Source organism: Atractosteus spatula, chromosome 26 (assembly GCF_055471065.1).
Source record: "Atractosteus spatula isolate fAtrSpa1 chromosome 26, fAtrSpa1.hap1, whole genome shotgun sequence".
NCBI lineage: Eukaryota > Metazoa > Chordata > Actinopteri > Semionotiformes > Lepisosteidae > Atractosteus > Atractosteus spatula.
Window position 1 is genome coordinate 7,797,630 of NC_142731.1, and position 24,228 is coordinate 7,821,857.

Below are 24,228 nucleotides of genomic sequence, written 5' to 3' on the forward strand. Positions count from 1 at the left end.
ATAATAACAGTACAGTTTAAAATTCAAATAATTGTAATACTTTCAGTACGATTAAAAATGCCCTTGAAGCCTTATTCTATTCGACACTATAGTAGCATTAATGATGATATTAATAATAGCATTTTATAGTGGGGTTTTTTCATTCCATAAAATGTTTTACCGTCTCTTCTGAAGGTTGACGCCGTGTCAGCAGCCACTATACTGGGCTGTTTGTTTAGAAATTTTGGCCCAGCCGGAAGGGCGCCACCTGCTGGTCGACTATCAGCAATTACAGTAGAAGCTGATGAGGCTGCTGGCGAATCCACAGCTGTTGATACAAAATCACGGGGCAGAACAGAATTCTACAGCATACGGATTAGTAATTTAGCTGATGATTGCTTGCAACTTGTGATCGGTGTTTTGATAGTGCCTTGGCATCAAAGCGCGATGCCAGACTGACAAATACGAAACAATCACTGAGTGATCGCAGACTTGTAATAAATAGCCTCTATCTTCCGCTGCAATACTTTGTTGTGACGCGCAGTTGAAATGTTATTTTGTGATGTGTTGGAAAGCTTCAGATTGTCATACAGTAGGTGTGTGTCAAACGCCACTGTTGACATTTCACGAGGCTGGGACTGGTGGTGAATACAGAACTTGAAAGCTATTCTAATGAGCAGATCTGATTGCTCGGTAATAATGGTAACTAAAGAAGTAATTTTACAGTTACATCAAACGTTCCCTTAAGGAAGTCATGATGAGTTTGCAGATAGCGTCCTAATGTGGGAATGATATTTATTTTGCTCGAATGCGAAAGTGTCAAGTGTCTACACGTCATTCATGAACACTTTCTGCCCCTTCCTTTCATGAAAGCGAAAATAGCTCAAGTGTCCGAGATGTCTGAATTAAGGAGCCACAGGAAAGTCTGTGATACAAAAGATCAATACAATTGATTGAATTATTATCTTCCGGTGAAGAAGCGATTGCACATTTGCGCGGGAACACGACTGAGCTGTATTACGTAATAAAGATTCTGACTCGGTAGCGTCTAGCACTGGCAGATCCAAGTAGACGAAACCAGTACAAGCGCCAGACGTGTGTGTTGCTGCAGTACTGGTACAGTATGTAAGATTTTGCTCGGATGCGAGGATACTTACCAGTATGTAAGATGATAACAATAATGGAAAAAACACCACAACTATAGGCGCCACAGCGTCATCAAGCCTTCCTGCTACCCTGCATGGTCCGTTGTGTTTTGTGAATATCGTTCCAGAAATATTATCATTGTAAAAGCAAGACTTCTGTATGGACCAGAATTTCTAGACTAGATAAGATCACTTTATTGGCCATATACAATATCTTGTATTAGGAATTTGTCTTTTCACATACCCCACTTGCTCTCCATGAGACACACAGACAGGGAGAGAAGCTTGGGGTCAGAGTGCAGGGTCAGCCATTGTACAGCACCCCTGGAGCAGCTGGGGTTAAGGGCCTTGTTCAGGGGCCCAACAGAGTAGGATTCCTCTGCCGGCTGCGGGATACGAACCAGCAACCTCCCAGCCACAGGTGCAGATCCTTAGCCACAGAGCCACCACACCCCCACTATGGTGACTGGAGACACTGTCCTGTAGGAGGTGCTGTCCTCCTGATAAGATTTTAAACTGTGCGTCTCCCCAGATGGGGCCACTGGTGCAGAATAAACACTGTGAGTCTCCCAGGTGGGGCCGCTGGTGCAGAATGAACACTGTGTGTCTCCCAGGAGGGGCCGCTGGTGCAGAATGAACACTGTGTGTCTCCCAGGAGGGGCCGCTGGTGCAGAATGAACACTGTGTGTCTCCCAGGAGGGGCCGCTGGTGCAGAATGAACACTGTGTGTCTCCCAAGTGGGGCCGCTGGTGCAGAATGAACACTGTGTGTCTCCCAGGAGGGGCCGCTGGTGCAGAATGAACACTGTGTGTCTCCCAGGAGGGGCCGGGCCGCTGGTGCAGAATGAACACTGTGTGTCTCCCAGGAGGGCCGCGCTGGTGCAGAATGAACACTGTGTGTCTCCCAGGTGGGGCCGCTGGTGCAGAATGAACACTGTGTGTCTCCCAGGTGGGGCCGCTGGTGCAGAATGAACACTGTGTGTCTCCCAGGTGGGGCCGCTGGTGCAGAATGAACACTGTGTGTCTCCCAGGTGGGGCCGCTGGTGCAGAATGAACACTGTGTGTCTCCAGGAGGGGCCGCTGGTGCAGAATGAACACTGTGTGTCTCCCAGGTGGGGCCGCTGGTGCAGAATGAACACTGTGTGTCTCCCAGGAGGGGCCGCTGGTGCAGAATGAACACTGTGTGTCTCCCAGGAGGGGCCGCTGGTGCAGAATGAACACTGTGTGTCTCCCAGGAGGGGCCGCTGGTGCAGAATGAACACTGTGTGTCTCCCAGGTGGGGCCGCTGGTGCAGAATGAACACTGTGTGTCTCCCAGGTGGGGCCGCTGGTGCAGAATGAACACTGTGTGTCTCCCAGGTGGGGCCGCTGGTGCAGAATGAACACTGTGTGTCTCCCAGGAGGGGCCGCTGGTGCAGAATGAACACTGTGTGTCTCCCAGGAGGGGCCGCTGGTGCAGAATGAACACTGTGTGTCTCCCAGGTGGGGCCGCTGGTGCAGAATGAACACTGTGTGTCTCCCAGGAGGGGCCGCTGGTGCAGAATGAACACTGTGTGTCTCCCAGGTGGGGCCGCTGGTGCAGAATGAACACTGTGTGTCTCCCAGGGGGGCCGCTGGTGCAGAATGAACACTGTGTGTCTCCCAGGAGGGGCCGCTGGTGCAGAATGAACACTGTGTGTCTCCCAGGTGGGGCCGCTGGTGCAGAATGAACACTGTGTGTCTCCCAGGAGGGGCCGCTGGTGCAGAATGAACACTGTGTGTCTCCCAGGTGGGGCCGCTGGTGCAGAATGAACACTGTGTGTCTCCCAGGTGGGGCCGCTGGTGCAGAATGAACACTGTGTGTCTCCCAGGAGGGGCCGCTGGTGCAGAATGAACACTGTGTGTCTCCCAGGAGGGGCCGCTGGTGCAGAATGAACACTGTGTGTCTCCCAGGTGGGGCCGCTGGTGCAGAATGAACACTGTGTGTCTCCCAGGAGGGGCCGCTGGTGCAGAATGAACACTGTGTGTCTCCCAGGTGGGGCCGCTGGTGCAGAATGAACACTGTGTGTCTCCCAGGATGGGGCCGCTGGGTGCAGAATGAACACTGTGTGTCTCCCAGGTGGGGCCTCTGGTGCAGAATGAACACTGTGTGTCTCCCAGGTGGGGCCGCTGGTGCAGAATGAACACTGTGTGTCTCCCAGGAGGGGCCGCTGGTGCAGAATGAACACTGTGTGTCTCCCAGGAGGGCCGCTGGTGCAGAATGAACACTGTGTGTCTCCCAGGTGGGGCCGCTGGTGCAGAATGAACACTGTGTGTCTCCCAGGAGGGGCCGCTGGTGCAGAATGAACACTGTGTGTCTCCCAGGTGGGGCCGCTGGTGCAGAATGAACACTGTGTGTCTCCCAGGTGGGGCCGCTGGTGCAGAATGAACACTGTGTGTCTCCCAGGAGGGGCCGCTGGTGCAGAATGAACACTGTGTGTCTCCCAGGAGGGGCCGCTGGTGCAGAATGAACACTGTGTGTCTCCCAGGTGGGGCCGCTGGTGCAGAATGAACACTGTGTGTCTCCCAGGAGGGGCCGCTGGTGCAGAATGAACACTGTGTGTCTCCCAGGTGGGGCCGCTGGTGCAGAATGAACACTGTGTGTCTCCCAGGAGGGGCCGCTGGTGCAGAATGAACACTGTGTGTCTCCCAGGTGGGGCCGCTGGTGCAGAATGAACACTGTGTGTCTCCCAGGTGGGGCCGCTGGTGCAGAATGAACACTGTGTGTCTCCCAGGAGGGCCGCTGGTGCAGAATGAACACTGTGTGTCTCCCAGGTGGGGCCTCTGTGCAGAATGAACACTGTGTCTCCCAGGAGGGCCGCTGGTGCAGAATGACACTGTGTGTCTCCAGGAGGGGCCGCTGGTTGCAGAAGTGAACACTGTGTGTCTTCCCAGGTGGGGCGCTGGTGCAAGAATGAACACTGTGTGTCTCCCAGAGGGGGCCGCTGCGCTTAGCAGAGAAGGCCCACTCACGTGGGGATTGCACTTCAATGAAATGATGAAGTGGGTTTGTAATTCTCTAACTGACCCGGATGAGAGCACTCTCCACATGCCTTTGGTTCGCCATTAGTGGTCCAACTGCTGCTGAAGTGGAAAGTCCGTGTTTACTGATTTGTAAGCCCCTGCCTCATTCTGTTTCAAACCTGGCAGATGAGCTCATCTGTCGCGAATACGCGGCTGTCATGCGACATCTCAGCCCGTACACCTCGACACGGGCGCAGGCGTCCTGCCTCTGTTCTGCTCGAGTCCGTTTCATCTGTCTCACACACACCTGCTGGGAGAGGCTGAGGAAAACATAACGTTCACTGCACCTCTCTGGAGTTTTGCGACCCGCCAGTATAGTCCAGTCGAACCCATTTTCAGAGCGCTGTTGAAGACGCGCCTGGACTATGAAAGGTATCTCGGCATGCCCAGAATAATGGGCCTATTCCCCCCTGGTGAAATCGTCATTCTAGAATCTCAACATCGTGACCTTATGACCCCCCAAAACACAGGACAGTTAAATATTCCTTGGCCATAGTTTCACAGAATGATGAATTGAGGGGGTTTTGGAGCTTTCTTTGTATTGTAATATCCCAAGAAACACGGGTGGCGAACGTTAACACCTCTGTCCTGACTGGAGTGTTGGGCAGGATAAAGACAAGTCACATCGTGGAAACAATGTACTTATATGCATATTTTAGGGAAAGATTTTTTCCTTTTTATTCAAATTTTTATCTCAGGCTTTTTAAACATCAAACTATACCCCTCACCCATTAGGTCCGACCACGATTTCGGGCGATGCATTTCGGGTTTACAGGAACGGAACCGTGCATCCAAGACCCGCCATCCTCTCCCGAACTTTGTGGAAAACGATCCTTTAAAAGGAAAACAACCGCCGCGCACGGCACCGTGCAGATACAGATCAGAGGGGGGCACTGACATCTCATGCTCGCCCTGCGTCAGCACAGCCTCGGAGGAGCAATAGAAAGGAGATTTATGACGGCCTGTACTGACGAGGCCAAAAGATGAACTCGCAAACAAGACGAAAAATAATAAAAACCGCGACAACAACTTAGTCATTAAAAATAGACGACATCAATATTGTGGAAATGATATATGTGCGATTGTTTCTTTTCTTGGGAGGGAGGGGGGGAGGCGGTGTGAGTCTTCAATGGCTCTGCGGAGGGAGTCTCTGGTTTATGGTCCTACTATAGTGCGCAGTGGTAATGTGGTAACCAGCGGGCGATGAGTTATTCTAATAATTTCCCTGGAGGAGGGGGCCGACCCCCCCTCCTCTGCACTCCTTGTGTGTCTTGCACACAGCGGCAGGTATATAAATCACCCGGTCTGCAGGAGAGTAGCAGGAGATCGGCGCTTGCAGAAAGCACAATAAACAGGTGCAAAGACGAATTCAGCTGCTTCGCGTATTCGAAGAGAAGGCTTCGACTTCGGCACAGACATCCTTACCAGCCACCTGTAGCGCCCAGCCTTTTCTCACAGTAAGTACACCCGCCGACTCTCACTGCGGTTTATTTAGTTTGAGGTTTTTCACTTTTCAATGCATTTTTTTTTGGCTGAAATAAGCTTGTAACGACGCCCCAAGGGTGAAAGAAAGCCTGTTCTGACCGATTGTTCCGCGAAGTGTGGTCCAAGTTGTTTTAGCGAAAATACAAAAAAGATGATAAAAATAATTGGAGGTAAGGTCACGCTTCGTTCGATTTTCTTCCGTGTGTCTTTAAAACCTTGTCTACCGTGAATTGGTGGGCAGTTTTCATAAGGAAACTGCACGGAGGAAAACTTCACCAACTTCATTAGAACGGTCAATTCATTAGTAATTAATAGGGAGGACTACTGGTTGAATCTCGGCTTGAAAACAACCTTGTTGCGGTGAAGATTCTCGTCTTCATCGCGATAAATCGGGGCGCGATGGCTTTCAGGACCACGGACAGCTCTCGGGCTCTCCAAAGTATGTCGTCAACTGGGCTGTTAAAACAGCCTCTTCTGAGTCTGTATTTCGTTGCTCATACCGCGATTATCTGCAGCAGACAAGTAGTGCAGTATGCAAACACTGGACACGTCTCGGGAAACTCAAGAGATGTCGCATTCACAATCTCCTGGGCTTCTCTCAGTGCCATATATCGATCCTATCGTTCTCCAACAACGAGCCCGTGTCTTTCTCTTAATCTTCTTTTAACTTGGTTTTTTATTTTGGATTCGGGTTATAGCCCCCACGTGGACACACACGGGGACGTGATTTAGGTGTTAAAAGGCGGTGAACTTGTAGCAAAAACAATATTAAAGATGAGTGCACTAACAAAACTCATCTAATCTGTGCTAATTAATTCAGAAAATAGGTAAATAGATTACACTGCAAATCACCGTTGTTATAGATCAATTGAGGCATTCTGTATTACTGTGCCAGTAATATTAATGCGAGTGTAACTGTGTTCTGTAGATACTTACTGATGACAAATATATAACATGAAAAATTACCTAGTGAAATTTTCCCGTTAGGAAATTCGATACCTTTCGACAACAAACAATAAATTAATAGAAACCTCTGCAATAAATACGGCGGTCAGTTCATACATCGCTTAAGGTATCACTCCTCTCGCCCGAATCACTGAATTCGGTTGGAAAAGTTGAACAAGATCCTATGCTAAATACAAAATAAAACGCTATAACGTTTTCCATGAATTTCAACGTTTTTTTAAACAGGAAAAAATGTATATATTTAGACGCTTATTTTGTTGAATGAAATACCATGTGGGCGGGCATTTAATCCATTTTCAATTCACTTGTCCTGAATTGAATAAGAGTTGCGCCGTACAAATTTTTTACCCCGGCTTTTTCTGAGTTCCGTAATACATTGTTTTCTTAGACAGCGCCCGTGAAGTCTTTGGATCCCAGATCATTTTGCAAAAAATAAAGGCAAAGTCCCCAGACCAATTAGTTACAGCTGGTTGTAAAAAGAAAACAAACTAAAGAGATCAATCTTCCGATTGCGGCTGAAACAGGCTAATCTCCTAGTTTCTTATATGAATTGTGTGTGAGCTGTAAAAACAGCAGATGAGAGCCGTGCGTCCAATCGTCCTCGGAAAATGAATATCAAAACTCTAACCCGTCGTCGACCTGCTTGGTGCGCCTATTTCTCTGCACAGTAGAAAGTTGCTTTCGCACCGCCGGCACGGAGCTTTCCAGAGCCCGCAGCGATTACTGACGGGGAGAGCTCGGTCCGACTCTCAGGGCTGTGTCTGGGTTCTGAAACGCAGATGGTCGCCGTCCTGAAGCCCTGGAGCGCTATGATCGCGCTGGTCCTCTGCGTGCTGGTGTGCCTCGGCGCCTTCGTGGACGCCTACCCGCCCAAACCCGAGAACCCGGGGGAGGACGCGCCCCCCGAGGAGCTGGCCAAATACTACTCCGCGCTCAGACACTACATCAACCTGATTACAAGACAGAGGTGAGTACGCCTTCCTTATAGCCTGGTTCTTGGTTCCAGGTTGCTATTCGGCGTCGGTGCGCCCTATTAAACACTAATTTCTTCTGCACTGCGAGCGCTGTCGCCTGCACAAACGTTGCTTGTTATTAGCATGTAGCGGACCTCGTCTGAGACTTGTCTTGTCGTCACCAAGTCGTGGCTTTCACTCCTGAACTGCAGATTGTTGCTTTATTTTTCTTTATAACCTTCTTAACCTTAACATGCCCGTTTACTGCCACGGAGTCCAGACCCTCGGGTTCGGTCAACGTCGGTAACTTTGGGAAACGATGTTGTGAAACGGAATGGGACGACACATAACTACAGTCCCCCGGTACTTCAGTTTTGGACTGCCTATGAACTTGAGAGGCGGAAGTCGGACGGTCTCCGCTTCTCTCCGTTGTGGACGAGAGTTTGTCAGCGACAAAATACCACATGGGTTCGTTTGTGCAGCTACTGTACGTCGACGGTAACGAGGTTTTGAATCGTTAAGAAAAAATAGTTGTAAAACCAACAGAAAACACAAACTTCTGTTACTACAGTCCTAGTTATATAACGATTTTATGTATGAGGATAAACTACTGTCAGGAATAGGTCCACCTGAGCAAACAAGATCGTTGTAACGCTGACACTCAGTAACGCAGACACTGTGTAACAGGTGCCGCTCCCGGACGGATGGCCCTCTTGCACATCAAACAGTCCGATGTAGTAACTGTGAATTCGAGGTTTGTGTATTTGTAGTTCTGACCATTGAGTACAACTATTCTTTAGGGCGCAAGTTAAGTAAGCGAAAGTGTTAAAAAAAAAGTTTTGTCCAAAACTGAGGGTGCGGGACAGTTCAGTGAAGTGGCGCTGGGTCTGGTAATATATATTTACAGCTGTGATGCGGAGGCTTTAGTAACCCGATTGTAACAGATAACAGTAGGTTAATGCAACAGTGTTGGCTCTCTTTACAAGACTCGCACTGATGCAAGCTGGAAGGTATGCGCGAAACTGCATACCGTTTGAGAGCGGTTGTGCTAGCTGTGCTTCTCCTGATTTAAGACTTTGCAGTGTGACATGACCGCGGGTTAAGTTCACTCTCGTGGCGGACACGGATTAGTCCCCTGCCTGCTGTCCAGCTGCTTGTCGGCGCTCAAGAGGGCTGCAGCGCTCGGATCTCCCCGATCTTGCGCCGGATGACTAAAACCGGGCTGCTTTTTAAAGCAGCGTCCCCAGCCCTGTGAAAGATGCAGCAGGACGAAAATGAAAGGAGATGCAAATAGCTGTGAAAACGGGTTGACTCGCGTTACTGACACGTGCGAAATATAGTTTTTTAAACGTCCCTGAGAAATCTGTGGCTCTGTGCGGAGCAAGCTGTTCGCTCACAGCAAACAGAAAAAAAGGTGTATTTTATTTTATTTCCTCTTTTAGAGATTTTTTTTTAATTAACGGAAGGTAATAACTTACCCTTTTAAATGAAAGCTTCCAGCTCTATAATTTACTCCATTAAATGCATCAAATATACTATGTAAACTAGACGTGCTTCTGATAGGACATACAACCTAGATGCTTTTAATATTTAGGATTTTCGTAAATATTTCCTGGATATTCCCTCAGGACCCATTTTTATTGGCCATTCTGTTTTTAATCTTTCTTGCAGAAGAGCAATAATGTGATATAACCAAATGCACTCACTGGAACCAGAAAGCAATTTATGGAACTTATTTGCTTAGGAATGGATGCAGGGAGAGACACACATTCTTCTTATTCATACTGTTTTGTTTGGTGATTTTGAAAGTGTGGGTGGCCCAGTGGCACAGTGGTTAGCATTGCTGCCCTGTAGCACTGGGTCCCTGGGTTCACATACAGTCCTGGGGTGCTATCTGTGTGGAGTTTGTGTATTCTGCCTATGCTTGTGTGGGTTTCCTCCCACAGTCTGAAGACATGCTGGTAGGTAAACTGGCTTCTGGGGAAACTGGCCCTGGTGTGAGTGTGTGTGTTTATGTCTGAGTGTGCCCTGCAATGGGTTGGCATCCCATCCAGTTTGTGCCCTTCTTTCTACCTGCTGCTTGCCAGGATGGGCTCTGGCACCCCCTGTGATCCTGAAATGAAAGATGGATGGATTTTAAAGTGCCTCGTTCAGGTTACAAGGGTGGCCTGGGATTACTGCACAGCAAAACGTGGGAAAAACGTGTTTGCGTCAACAAGAACCTACCCATGGCTAGGCCCACTGATTACATTCCAGATTAGATTCCTCTGGTGCTGGTGCAGCACAGCAACATGTTTTTCTATTGATATTTTATAATACTGCACAAGAGCATGAAACGGCAGTGTGCCATTGTTGTACTCTGACATATACAGTAGCTGGTAGGGTGTAGCTTGAGGACTTGCTGCTTCACACAGACAAAACATCTGGGCTTGCAAATGAAAGATCCGGTGTAGGGGATGCCACAGGAAGAAGGTTGGTGAGCTTCTGGTTGGCTCTAAATCACGGGACGGGTTTGCACCCGAGTTTGAAGTCTTTAATCCAGGCAATGCCTGTCCAGACCTGGGATTCCTTAATCACAATCCTTGCCTAAAATTCCAAACTCTGCCACTCATCTGGCTGAGCCTCTCAGGGGCTGGAGGGAGTTGAACCAGCCTGGGTTCCCCTGCTTTTCCAAGGTCCAGAGACCCCCTGTGATACTCAGGGTGCTAATGATTCAGGCACTAAGGCCCTGCAGGTCCTTCGGTGTGGGGAAAAATGAGAGATGGCAGCAATTGTGCTTGGATCCTTCCTGGAAAATGCAGTTGAATTAAGAACTGGGCAGTGCCAACGTGGTGGGTAGGAACACAGAAAGATCTTTCTATGTGACAAAAAATGGAATGAGGAGGCACGCCGAATCAGAAACGCCCATTGAAAATGTCTAAAGAGTGTTATCCAAAAGGCTCAGAATGACTTACTTACTGTAAATGTCAGCATCAGAATTCATTTTTTGATGTTTCTTGTCATAAACTTGAAACCACTTTGAAATTGTAGCCAGCTACTCATCTTATAGGTTACAGCTGATAGACATTGAGACTACCAAGGTGCTTTATTACAAGTGGGAGAGCCTGTTTCAGATCATCAAGCCCTATTAAACAGGCAATCACAAGTCTGCCTCACAGCCCAGGAAGGGAAAACAAGGTTGGCAAGTCAGAGAAGGTGACATTTCGCTCAGTAGTCATTAAAACTAATTGCCCCAACAAAGAGCTCTGTTGTCTGAAATTACTTCCCAGCTTGACGGGAGCAGGTCAGCCCCGATCGGAGACTTCACTGCCGACAGCAGCACTTGAGGGAATTGAGATCAGTAATGGAGACCAGTAACTCCACAGATGAGTCACAGAATCATTCTCCTGGCGTGACAGTGGACGGGCGTTTCAGACGGACCAGTGACATTCGAGTTTATCTTCCTTTACATTTTCTGACGCTGAGTGCTATCTATTTCCGATACCGGAGAAAGAAGGGGGTTTCATGCTCAGAACCACTGCGGTCTTTTGAAACACTTTGTGAGCTGGCCTGTTGTTTCTGCTGGCATGTGGGCTGGGATGGAGCAGTGAGTGAACAGCCTGGGGCAAACCTGAGCAGAGATCCCCCTTATAAATAGAATTTTAGCCTGTTGAAATTGTCGAAGTACTTGAGACTTGTAATTGACAAAAACCTAAAATGGGACAAATGTTGTGACACGATCTATAAAGAAGGCCAACAGAGACTCTTCTTTCCTAGAAAACTCAGCTACTTTAAGGTAGATAAAAACAATCCTTACACTTTTCCACAAATCATTCATTGAAAGTGTCTTCACATACTGCTTCACTTGTTGGTTTGGCAACAGAAGTACCGGTAACTGTAACAGGCTGGTAAATTAGGGAATATAAGTGGCAAAATAATCAGGAATAATCAAGTCATTTACAAACAGAGGGTGACTAAGAAAGCCAAAAGCATCAAGGAGTGTGTGTCTCACCCCCTCCATTGTGAAGTCACACTTCTCCCATCTGGGAGACGCCTCTGTGCCCCCAGGTGTAAAACCAACAGACTCAGGAAATCTTTCATCCCCACTGCAATCACACTCTTGAACAACACAGAGTCACTACCTTGTCTCTTGTTTCTTCTCTCCTGTAACACTACTGTATTCTCTTCCCTTTTGATGATGTCTATTTGTCATTGTGTTGTGTTTAACTGTGCTGTAAGACAAATTTCCCCTAGAGAATAATAAAGCTTGAATTGAATTGAATAGAAACCGCCTCCTGCACGCTGGCCAGCTTTCATCAGTAATAACAACAAGAGCAGGTCCGACATGTTTACATGGCCCAGTTGTCCATCTCTCTTAATATCCCTCGTTATGTGAAGCGTTGAGCCAAGATTTGCCTTGGCTATTATCTGGCATTTATCAAAGAGCAATTCACCAACAGCCTCACAGTACCTCACTGGAAACAAGTGAATTAAACGCCATTCAGGCAGGCCCTGGCAGTGAAATGTTTGTCACACTGAGGAGATAAAAGCACAGTGAGGCTCCATTAGGAGCAGGACAGGGGGAAAAAGATACCCAGAGATGTTTAATGTCATTATATCCAGGCCAGGGCTTTTTTTTCCCACTGGGACTCCATTGCTGGGTTTCTAATTACTCTTGTCTGGCAGTTTTAGTCTCCTCTTTGGAGAAGTGACAGGGTGCTGTGCGCTGGCAATGGGAGTGGAGGCAGGAAGACGGCCATTAGACACTCCGTCTGCGCGGAGAGGTTCATTAGGGGGCTGTTTCTGTCAGACTGGCTGGATGTGAGTCAGGGTCTGCGTGTGTATGGGTAGGGTGGGTGTGGGGGTGTCACGCTACTGAGATTGTGTTTCGGTGGGTCTGAGTTAGTCAGCTTTTGTGGAGCAAGGTACAAGAAATCTATACCTTTCCCTGCCTCCTGATATTTTTACTGTACATAACCATCTAAAAATCAGTTACTCATTATATGTACAAAATGCACATTGGCTGAGCGGCCTGTTCTAACATCAGTGAATCCTTCTGTATCTGCCACACAGCTTGTTTGTCTTGCCAGTACTTCTCAAAGCTTGTACAGTATGATGGATTAACACATCTGTCCATGCTTTTCCACTCTCCCTCTATGCTGTGCTGTGTTGTACTGCACTCTTACCACAGTAAAGCCTTATGTGGTTAGGTAGATAGGGGTGAAGTGACATGATGCTTCTTCTGGGGAATTCAAAAAGAGTGTTTGGCTTCTGGCCAGTGATGTGTTGTTTCTCAAGGCAGAGAGTATTTCTAAATGCAAGCGACAGTGAAAAGGAATATCCCTGTCAGTTTTGACAACGTGCATAAGAAGCAAAACCTTATGTGCAGAACTGCTGTCTGATTTCACCAAGATGTAGGAGTTGTTTGACATTCTGATGGAATTCTAATATCAGAGCGTGTTGTGTTGACATTCTGCTCTGTTAATTAACTCGAGAACTGCACTCTCTACTGTGTAAGACTCCGCTGTTACTCAAGACTGAGTGGTCCAGATCGACTTCCCTCATTTCATTTGCTTCCAATTCCCCTCCATGTCTGATTTTAGGAGCATTATTCCCTCATTTTTCACTAAACATTTCTTCCCCGCTTTTGCAAAACATCATTCCCAGGCCTGATGCATTCCTGCCTGAATATGGACGGGGGTTTGTAGGTTATAATCTCTTGAAGAATCCCAGATGGTCTGCTTCATTTGTGAGGCTGGGCTGCATGTTCCAGACACCCACAACTCTTGGTGTAAAGTAACGCGTCTTTTTTCTTTCATTGCAAACCCTGTAACTTTCCTCCTGTGCTCTAGATACGGCAAGCGGTCCACCCCCGAGGCGCTGGTGTCAGAGCTGCTGTTTGGTGACAACTCAGAGCACAACCAGCGATCAAGGTGAGGCACAGCACGCTGTCTCTATGCCAAGCCAGCTGTAGGCTATACTGAGGGAAGCAATTCACTGCATCTTGACAATACGTCTCCATAACATTCAGAAAGCAAAGGACGCTGGGGTAGATCAGGCAGTATCTGCAGACTCGCGACTGCAGAACAATGATTTTTCCAGCCACTTGTTTTTGTAAACTAAGAAGCCGCAGTGCAGCTGCTTTTGTGCTGCACAATCCGAAGGAAGAAAAGAGAACCAGCATAAAAATAGCCAGAAGCCTGTATTTCCACACTAGATCTTCTGTGCCTGAAGATAGCCTCAGATCTTTGAATCACACCTGCTGCCCCAGGGGACAGAAATATATATATGTGATTCAGGCCTTAGAAAGAGGGGCAGTGCACTTTCATTTCAGTATGATTCTGGTGAGATCAAATGATGAAATATTTTTATTGTCAGACTGTTGAAACAAAATTAAAACAAGGATGGAATATGATTAATCTGATATCAAACATTCGTATTACTCCTTTCACTTTAAATGGTACATTCCATTTAGTTTCACTATAGGATGCACATGCTACACATAGGCCCAAAGCACTGTCGTGGACGGCTCTTTATTTGATGTGTTTTATATATTTTGGGCACTCATGAATCAGGATTTTCAATTCCCAATCTGTTTTTGTACTCATCCCTCAAAGGGCCGCAGATATGATGCTGTAATAGCTGTCAGTGTGAGGACGCATTCGTTTTTAACACCTGGGACTGATCTGTGATGGCTGTGATTTACAGCATTAGAAAAGGAGTCTGTTCTCCTGAATCATTTTCAAGCGCAGTGAGATGACATCCTCTCAGCTGCGTACTGTATGAAGTACCCCCGCTGTGTAAAATCAGCCTCCTGCGGCTGTGAGGAAATGGTGAAATGTTTGGTCTCTCTATGAACATAATAATAATAATTAATAATCATTCCTTACACTTGTATAGTACACTGGACACTCCACTCAAAGGCCTGTACAGGCCTCCACCAGCACCAGTGTGCAGCCCCACCTGGATGATGCTCCAGTACACTCCACACATCTGCTCTCAGTGGGGAGGAGAGCAGAGTGATGAAGCCAGTTCAGAGATTATTAGGAGGCCATGATTGCTAAAGGCCAGGGGGAGATTTGGCCATGAGACTACTCTTGTCTAAAAGCAGGTGTCTTTTTACAGTATTGTGTCCCCGTCACTATACAGGGCCTTTAAGACCACACAGTCCGCAGGGTGAGCGCCCCCTACTGGCCCCACTAACACCACTTCCAGCAGCAACCTTAGTTTTTCCCAGGAGGTCTCCCATGCAGGTACTGACCAGGCTTCCGTGGGGCTGCCAGCTGTGACTCTTCAATTTGGTCAACGAAGTGTTTGGTTGAGTAACTCAGAGCTGAGAGAACCTGGACACTTGAAGTTCATGAGGACCCAACTCAGGCCAATTTCGGCAGGAAGGGCCTGGACTCACTTCCTGTCCTTTGTCTTCCAGGCTCGACGACTCCTACATGTGGTGATTCCTGCCTCTTCCTCCTCCTCCTCTTCCTCCTGTGCCCCTCTCCTTGTGTCCACCACGCTGAGGGAACCCAACCCCGCCACAGAGGCCCGCCCTGTGACGGACGAGTGAACGCCACCAAACTCCAGCCCAGCTGTCTCCGCATGTTCCTCTCTCTTCCTCCCCTCTCCTCTTCCTCCCTTCCTCCTGGCTCTCTCCCTCTCCCACCTGGCTTCTTACTACACAAAGACAATTGTACATAATTTATTAATGAATAACAATAGAAAATTTAAAAAAAAATCTTCAGCCATTTGGCGCTATATCTTTAAAGAGAATATTCTTTTTGTTTGTATTGTATAAATGCTTATGTGCAATTAAAAGTTTAATGAATGATTCAGATAAGACGTCATGTGCTTGATTATTTCACAGCAGCTGAACGGTGCTGTTTCTTCTGCTGGGGTGCTGGAATCATGTCTCTTATTGACTAAAACAGTGTTATGCCCAGATGGAAGCAAATTTACTGCCAGTTTTTGAACGGCAGACGCCTTGGTATTTTGGAAGGGAACAGCTTGGAACCCAGCCTATGGAATGGTTCATAACACGAGGTGTCCTGACATCAAGACCCCCCATCTATGTGGGCTTTCAGGGTTGGGGGGGGGGAGATGTTGAATATCCATTGTTCCACATACAAGCTGGGATTCAGGAATGTGCACATGCCTTTAGGATTCTCCCAGAGACCTGTTATATCTGTGTGAGGTACAGTACATATTCAACCTGCAAATAAGGAAAACTAAACCAGAATTTCTCTCTTGATTGGCTGCCAAAGATTCGCTCTGTGCGAGAACAGCAAACAGTATTCTTAGCCGACAATGACGGGCGAGAGCCTCTATTTGTACCTACTGCTGAGCCAGCTTGACTATGTAAATCAGCAGTATTCCATGGGCGTGGGGCGATATTTACTGTACAGCCACAGCAGGTCGGCATCGATCCAGCATTGTTAGCTTATCAAGGCCAGTTCTTCGAGAAGGTGAGTTTTCCACAGGAGCAGAGCGGAAAGACGAACTTGCATCGTCTTAACGAGATAAACGGCGGGTCTCACTGGAAACGAAACTCGCTAAGAGTAACTGCCTTCAACAAGCTGCGCGTCGGGATCGAAGAGCTTTCTCTTGAGCCGAAGCACTTAAATTCGCATTTGAAGCGAAAAAAACCCCCACAAAACAACTTTTAACTTATTGATTTACAAAGCCCGACTTGAACTGTTAGCTCGTTATCGCTTTGCTCTGACTCTTGGACTGGGAGAAACAATTCCGAAAGGGTGCATTTAAGAACCTGACGAGATGTAATTAATTCAGGGGGGGGAGCTGCGTCAGCATGCGTGGGCTGCAAAGGAACAAGTAATAGGTTTATTCCACGCTGAAAAGAGAAGAAAGAAAACACACCTGAAGAAGGCTCCACGGCCGAAACGCTGTTTTCTTTCTTTTTTTTCAGCGTGGAATAAACCTATGAGATGTAATTAATGGCGAGCCGAGACCTGACGATGAGATCTGCTAGTGTTCGAGGTTAGGGTTTTAAACGGTAAGGAGAAGATCATGAATACTTTATCTGGTCTCAGTTCATACTATGCAAACTGTTCGATTAACAGCTGCGTGAAAACAAAAATTTGAATTAAAGATCGGCGCCTGAACGCGTATTCGCCCAATTGTACTGCACCGGACTCGCATTTAGTAAAGGGTCTCGGTTTTTTATTAGCGTAAAGATGCAAATATAAATGAAAAGAGGGTTATTTCACTCCTCTGTTATATATATATATCATAACTTCGAGTGTATATGAATCTATGAAAAAATAATAGTTATAAAATGGTAATGGCGCTGTAATCTGCAGTAAATATTTGTTTTATACCTTCTTGTTTTATTCTGTAATAATAAAGTTTTATCGCTTAGTGTTCCAAATGGCAGCTTTTATCTTTGGCAATTTTACAATGACCACTTTTGCGTGTTACTATCCGTTCATAATAATGATAATAACCATTATAATGACTATTTTTGTTTGACTAAGGGTCATGAATGCTCAGATCGACCCAGGCCATTACAATAAAGACAGAACAGGGGGATCAATATCTGCCGCTTAATGAGGAAATGAAATGTATTTTCGATTTATTTCGCCGGGTATCGTCTTGGAAAATGACTTCCCAGATTTTCTGCCGTAGCTTGAGAATGAAGCTACAAGCTTGATGACAAACTTGCAGCAAAGGGAAGTTATAGCAGAATTCGCGAGGAAAATCTACAAAACTACTAAGGCAAAATCTGATTATAATATTGTTTCTAGATATGGAACTGCTAACTAATATTTCCTAGAAAATAGTTCTTCTACCCCATGGAAAAGAAGAACTGGGGCACCTTTAATCTTATTAATATTTGATTTACATGCCGTCGCATATGGTGGAGGGGAGTCCCCATTACCTGTAAAGCACTTTGAGTGGAGTGTCCAGAAAATGCTCTATATAACTGTAAGCAAGTATTAATTATTATTATTATTATTATTCCTTACTCTGAAAAAACATTGATCAAAATAACAGGTGACGGCTATGTGCGCCCTCGTGTGGTTGGTTACAGTGCTGCAGTAAGAATAAAAATCGCGCTGCTTTAACTTGAGAGCTATGCGCTCGACACAGCTTTTTGCGTTAACAACCGACAAGAGCTGTCGATGTTTTTGTTCTGTGTCTATTCATGGAATTTAGATAAAGCCATGTAAAAGACTATGGTCCCGTGTTTTATACTTCTACTTTTTCAGAATACTAGGGAGAGCTGTGTCATCTGAAGAGCTGCTTTGCAAACACTTCAATTAGTATTAACGAGCTTTATTAATCTTTGCATCACGGCCAGCAAAACTAGCAGCACAAATGTCTTCTCCTGCCTGTCCTGATGTCTGTATTGTAGAAGTGGTTTAGCAGCAGGCTGATCTCCTCCAGCCCCACCCAACACCCACACTGTCCCCGGGCTCAGCCTGGCAGCCTGGGCAAAGCAACTGCAATCCAGCCCAGAGACACAGGTGAAGCATTGAGCAGTGACCGTCACTCCTGCTCCTGGAGGGCTATTCCGCTCCAGGTTATTAAGATGACTTATAATCCTCATGAACTTGAACTTTGAACTTTATTGCCATATGAAACCGGTACATGTACTGGTAAAATGGAGTTCTTCCTTACAGAAAGTCTCTCGATTGTTACGATATGCAAACAAACAGTAGACAATGTACAAGTAAACAAGTAAACAGTTCAAATGTAAACAATGCAGACATGTAAACAATGCAGTAAAGAGCTAGAAACAGTGGTTATAAAAACTAAGTAAGTGAACAGTTGATTGATGTAAAGTCATTGCTAGTCCTGGGGGAATGAGTATTTCTTGACTGGGACTGAAGATCAGTGATATAGAGATTGAGGCTGAGTGTGTGGTGACAGAGAGGATACAACAGGTCCCAATCCTACTGGGAGAGGGAGGAGGGAACTGGCAGCCCAGTATGTGATCTCCTGTCCCAGCCTGAGGAACAGTGAGTCTGTCTCCCAATAATGCTCCATCTGTCTACACTATATGTAAATATTTTATGATATGTCTTTGTTATAAATGTCTGTATTATGTCTGTAGATTTTATTTTACTTTAATTTTCTGTTTTGTTTCATGTGAATTTTTCTTTGCTTTGGCAACACTGATTGTACCCGTCGGTCATGCTAATAAAACACCATGAATTGAATTGAATTGGATAGATCCTGAAGAGCTCCACCCAGGCGTATTGAAAGTTGGCTGTACAAGTCAGACAACTGCATCGCGAAACCTGCGTAGAAATGAAATTCTGGAGAGGAAAGGAAACGTTTCTGCGGGAAAAAGGATGTATGCTGAAGAGCACGCCGGCACCTCTGTTGTCCACCAGAGGGCGCATCGAGACAAGTAAACTTATAAGCGTCTGTACCTGAAGAGTCTTGTAGGTACATTACTTTTCTATTTCTTACATTAACGCCTGTGCCAACTTGGGAGAGAGAAGTGGATTTTGGAGAACTTGCTGCCTTCCTCATTCCTGACTGGATTTTAATGCTTAGACTTTTTGCACCAATAGATTCCTCTGTATGACTGGTAATATCATGCACTGTGGTAGAATTATCTGCTGTAAGAAGGATGATTGTAATTCTTAAAAAAAAAAGCCACCCCATCTTCTTAAGATATTTAGGAAATGAAAAATGCTGCATAATAGGGTATGATTGCTTAAATTGTTTACAGATGTGTATGCCTGTTTGATCTTCATGCCATATTTAGGGTCTGTAGACTAAATCATGCTGACATTCTAGCAGTGTGCTGCGGAGGCAGTATCACCAGGCTGTATGAAGAATATTTAACATTCACTTTCCTGCTGAAGGGACCAGAGCTCTGTCAAGCACAGCTAATTAGCCATTAACTGAGTTTTGAGTCTTCAGCCCGGAGATAATTGAAAGAGTTTGATTGCTGTGTGCCTTTCAGTAAAACTCATTGTCTAAGCCTGGATGTACGTCTTTTTCATGTCCATAAGCTATGCATCTCCCTGGTGAATATGGTTTTATTGTTTTTATTTTGTTATGTTTTGGCACTTTCTTCCATTGGCTCGGTTATCAATGACATCTGTCGGGTGTATTTTGAAATGAAGGCTATGCACAAATTCACTACGTCTTAATCCAAGTTAATTAAATACTCAGATACCACTGTAGTTACATCATGTAACATTATGTGTCACACAGTAGGGGTACCTCAGCAAATCGTATTGCTTTTACACCATTCAAATGAATTGCTCCTGCCCCTAATCTGTAACTTCGACTTCAGGCTTGAGAAATAAAGCCTTTTGAAAGAGATTGTGATTTCTGTTTTGACTCCGGTTTACCACAATCACAGACAATTCCAGCATAGCCAGATGCTGAAAAGAGTTCTAAAGGGTGAATATGAGAGCCCCCTGTTCTGCAGGCTTCAGTGCGACAGTGTTTATTCCGTGACCTCGGAGACACCATCAGGAATCTGGAAAAGTGTTGATGAACTGGACCGGAGCCTGCAAGCTTGGACTTGTTCTCTGCGAGATCTCTGATTTCTTTCAGTCGGAGACCTTACAACAAATCCTACACTGAACTACAGAATAAAAAACACAATGTTCCTGGATTTCACAGCCAAACCTCCAGCAAAAGGTTAACGTTTTCTTTGAGGTTGCTGTTGAATCTTACAGGGTCAGTCAAGAAGCCCCAGTCCAGTTGTGTTATTAAGGTCACCCCAAAGCACCTGTTGCCTTAAGACTAACAACACTTGGAAGTTATCGATCAATTAAGGCAGGGGTTTACTCAATTAAGTGAACTGTGGTCCTCAAGAGCCTGAGAATCTTCTGCTTTTCTGTGTTGAATAATTGATAAATTGCTTTTTTTGAAAAAGTAAAATCACCCATTTAATTGATCACAGTTGAATTGTTCCAGGTCTTTAGAAATTGATGACTAAATGCCTACCTATAAAATCTGCTTCACAGGGAATCACTATTAGCGGGTAACCATACATAACCACTGGGCTATCTATTACCATACATTACCACACATAACCACTGGGCTATCTATTGCTATACAGTACATAACCACACATAACCACTGGGCTATCTATTACCATACTTATTAAACGGCGGCTGGTTGTGGCTGTCCGAGACTGGGTGAGACGGAGACTGTCCTCGGCCATGCTGAGCGCTACCGGCTGTGGCATAGCTGCTCGGGTACCAGCGCCAGGAGACGAGATAAGAACTAATGGAAGAAGCGCAGAAGAGCAGGCTAATCGTCTGCAATGGGTGCCTAGGCTACATGTCTATTCCAGCGCAAACGTTAAATTGCACGACGGCAGCAGCGATCTTGTCCAGTACGAAAACTGCTCTTCTGACACTTCATACTCCGAGCTACTCCCCTCTCTGGAGCTCAGACCCCCGAATATACAGTACGTGTGGAATTAATGTGAAAAAAAATTCACAAAACAATTATGAAATTAAGATCGCTTACAAAGCTCATTTGCATGTGCGTTACATTATAAAGACAAACCAAACAAACTTTTGTTTTTTTACAAAAACGTAACTATTAGTTAGTCCGAGTCATATTAAACAGCTGAGCTAGATGATAGTATTGGTGTAATTTGAGGAGCTCAGGTTGCTGTGAATTCGTACCGGCAGCTAACGCGAGGGCTTTTAATCTCTTGCAGCACGTAAACTGTGATGCGTTTTTGGTTATATACGTAGGGAAAGGGGGGACTCTCGTGTATTTTAAATTAAATTGTCTTCTACAGGATTCCGGTTAAGGCCTGTGTTGGTTAAGGATGTGATACCTTACCGGGAACGCCTTGGGCTTAATTTGTCAAAAGAAACAAAAGACCTAAGCATACCGTTTCATTTAAAAGGTCAGCCAACAGATGGTGTTTCAAGATCTGAGGTTTATTTCTTTTTTTGAACAAACATTTCCACGAGATGCATTCTACACAATAGGTCCGTATGATGCTCAGGCTCTCACTGTTGCTGTGCGAGATGGCACCTTAATGACACTGTTTCCTTAAAGAGGAACCAACGTTGAGTTTAGGGTTATGGTCCACGTCCCAGTCACTGTCGCTGCAGCGTGAATACTTTCATACTGAAAACCAGCTGGGGTCGGGTTGGGAAAATAAAACCAACGCGTCTCCTTCAAGAAAACGTGCTTGTTTATCGCCAAGGTGACACCGCTTGAAGCGCAACCCGCGCAGGCACTGCTCGCACACGCGTGCTCGGTGGGGTCCGCGCAGAGCTGTGTGCAGCGTTGCCCCTTTAAGATCCGCAGTGACTGGACCGTGATTTGACATTTCGACAGCGATACAGACCCCGGGTTTTTCCACCGAAACACCTCCGACAGGGACGCGGGCTACAGCAGGTTAGTGGTCGTGCAACTGATGCGCCCTTTAAGGTGCCGGCGCGGCGGAAGACCGCTCCGCTAGCCTGTGTGCGATTTCGGTTGCGTCGGTTTGCTCGTCGTGATCACTGGCGGCTCTGGCGCTGAAGGCTGTTTTACTACTCCTGTCCTGATTGGGTCTCGGCAGGATTCTCTGATGCGGGTCGTTATGGGACGGAGAAACAATGCATTTGCCCCTTGGTAATTTCCTATTGTCTTTTCGCCAGACGTTGCGTTCATTTGAGTGTGAAGCTCAGTTGTGTGTATTATCGGTCAGCAGCTCGCTGCGCGATATGAACAGAAAGCTTGTTGATCGTCCGTGGTGCGGTCTTGACGCTCGGACAGCGTTGATAGTTGCTCCATTAAACCCTCTTGTTTTAAGGCAACGGCTTTTAGCATGCCTCTCGACTTTTTAGTGCCAACACAGCCGTAACATTAAGGGAAAATAGAGTTACTATGCCTAGACGATAGAATAATGTATTGAGCTAACGTGAATACAGGTTTTTTTTCAAAAGTCTCAGCAAGCGTTCGTGATGGAACAAATCCAGAGGCTACACGGTAGGCTTGAAGCTCGCCAGTCGTGCGACAGCCGCAGTACATCACCGGTTGACACCGTCTGAGGGCTTTTGGAGCTTTTATTTGCGGTCGGGGGGCGGGGGGGGGGAGAGGTTGATCTGGTAACTGGTTGTTGTGATTTCATTCCTCATGCTGTATCCCGCGACCCTCGTACCCCACAGCCCTTAGCAGAGGGTAGGGCCTGTGAGCGGGTCAGCAGGGCTGGAAGATCTGTCCGTAAGGAGCATCACCCCGATGAGCGTCTTCCCCACCTCATTTTCTCTCCTTTTTATCCATCCATCCACTGTCCAGAAAAGGGTGCTGTCTGTGTGGAGTCTGTATGTTCTCCCTGTGCTCGTGTGACCTACACAGACACACTGGGAGGTTAATTGGCTTCTGGGAAAACTGGCCCTAGCCTGTGTGACTGTCTGCCCTGCGATGGACTGGTGTCCCATCCAGGGTTTCCCTGACCTTGCGCCCGGTGCTTGCTGGGATAGGCACCTGCTCCCCTGTGACCCTGCGCTGGAGGAACTGTAGCACCTAGAGTTGGAACAGAACATGCAAGCTCCACACAGAAGGAGCTATAATTTGGCTTAGACTCCAGGACCCTAGAGCTGTGTCACATCAGCCCTAAACCGGTAGTCACCATGATGTCCTGCTCCTGTTTGAATTCTCCTTAAAGTATGGAAATCATTTCCCCAGCAGTATTCTCATCGCATTTGACCCTTAACTCTGCGTCTTTGACACTATATTGCAGTCATGACCTCTATCTTTTATACTACATGAGCATTTTGCAAATGTGTCCAGAATAATAACAGACAGCTGTGAATGTTTTGTACTTCATTTCTGTGTGCTGTGAGCCCTCATCTGCCCCACCCCCAACCACAAATCCAGAGTGATCATTCTGCCTTGCTCCTGCAGACCTGTGCATGAGTATGCAGAGCACCACCTACAGTATATGACAGGGAGACCTCTCATCCAAATGTGCAGGATGTTTTGTTCTCTCCAGAGCAACCATCTTTCATAGGTAATACAAAAAGTCATTCAGAAGGGCAGGTCTGTGTTGCAGGAATGTATTGTTTACAGTTTCTGAGTACATACAAACTGGCACCACTTTTTTGATGATGGAAATTCTCTGGGCATCACAATAAGCTAGGCTCAGTTCCGATGCGTTCTGGGTTTGATTGCAATGGATGGGAGGGGGGCGAGTTGGCCTTGCGGCTGTAAGTTGTTCAGAACCAAGCAGAGAGCAGGTGATGTGCTTAGGAGTGTGATGTCACCAGGCAGGTGACAGGCTACGGGGTGTGATGTCATGAGGCAGGTGACAGGCTACGGGGTGTGATGTCATGAGGCAGGTGATGTGCTTAGGGCTGTGATGTCATGAGTCATGTCACTGAGTTGAAAGCTCAGGTGTGTATCAGGTGTGAAGGTGTGGAAGTGGCAATTAGTTAAAATGGTTATGTTAGTGCTCGGAGATTGCTGATTTTCTTTTCAGTAATATTTTAGTGTAAGACTTGTTTCCCACATGCATTCTCAAGATCTGCAAGGAGCAGTGCCTGATTTTTCAACCGATCACAGGTACATTCAAGAGTGCTGCAAGAGGACTTGTTGGAGCTGGAAGGGTTGCTAAAAGGAATCAAGCGAGCCATTCCATTCTGCAGGAGCAGCGATTTTTTTTCTTTTTGACTGTGGTTTTTTTTCTACAGCAGGAGCTCCGGCACTTAGACAGTTTTGTGATGTCAAAGGATCAGAG

The 24,228-nt window shown here is 46.5% G+C and overlaps 1 protein-coding gene across 1 annotated transcript; it reads left to right on the forward strand.

Moving 5' to 3' along the window:
- Nucleotides 1–5,472: 5,472 nt before the first annotated feature.
- Nucleotides 5,473–15,376, forward strand: LOC148814760 (peptide YY). Its single transcript, XM_088906190.1, has 4 exons — nt 5,473–5,621; nt 7,395–7,582; nt 13,400–13,480; nt 14,977–15,376. Exons 2-4 carry the CDS (start codon nt 7,395–7,397, stop codon nt 14,999–15,001), a joined length of 294 nt encoding a protein of 97 aa, XP_088762316.1. The 5' UTR covers nt 5,473–5,621; the 3' UTR covers nt 15,002–15,376.
- The last annotated feature ends 8,852 nt before the right edge of the window (nt 15,377–24,228 follow it).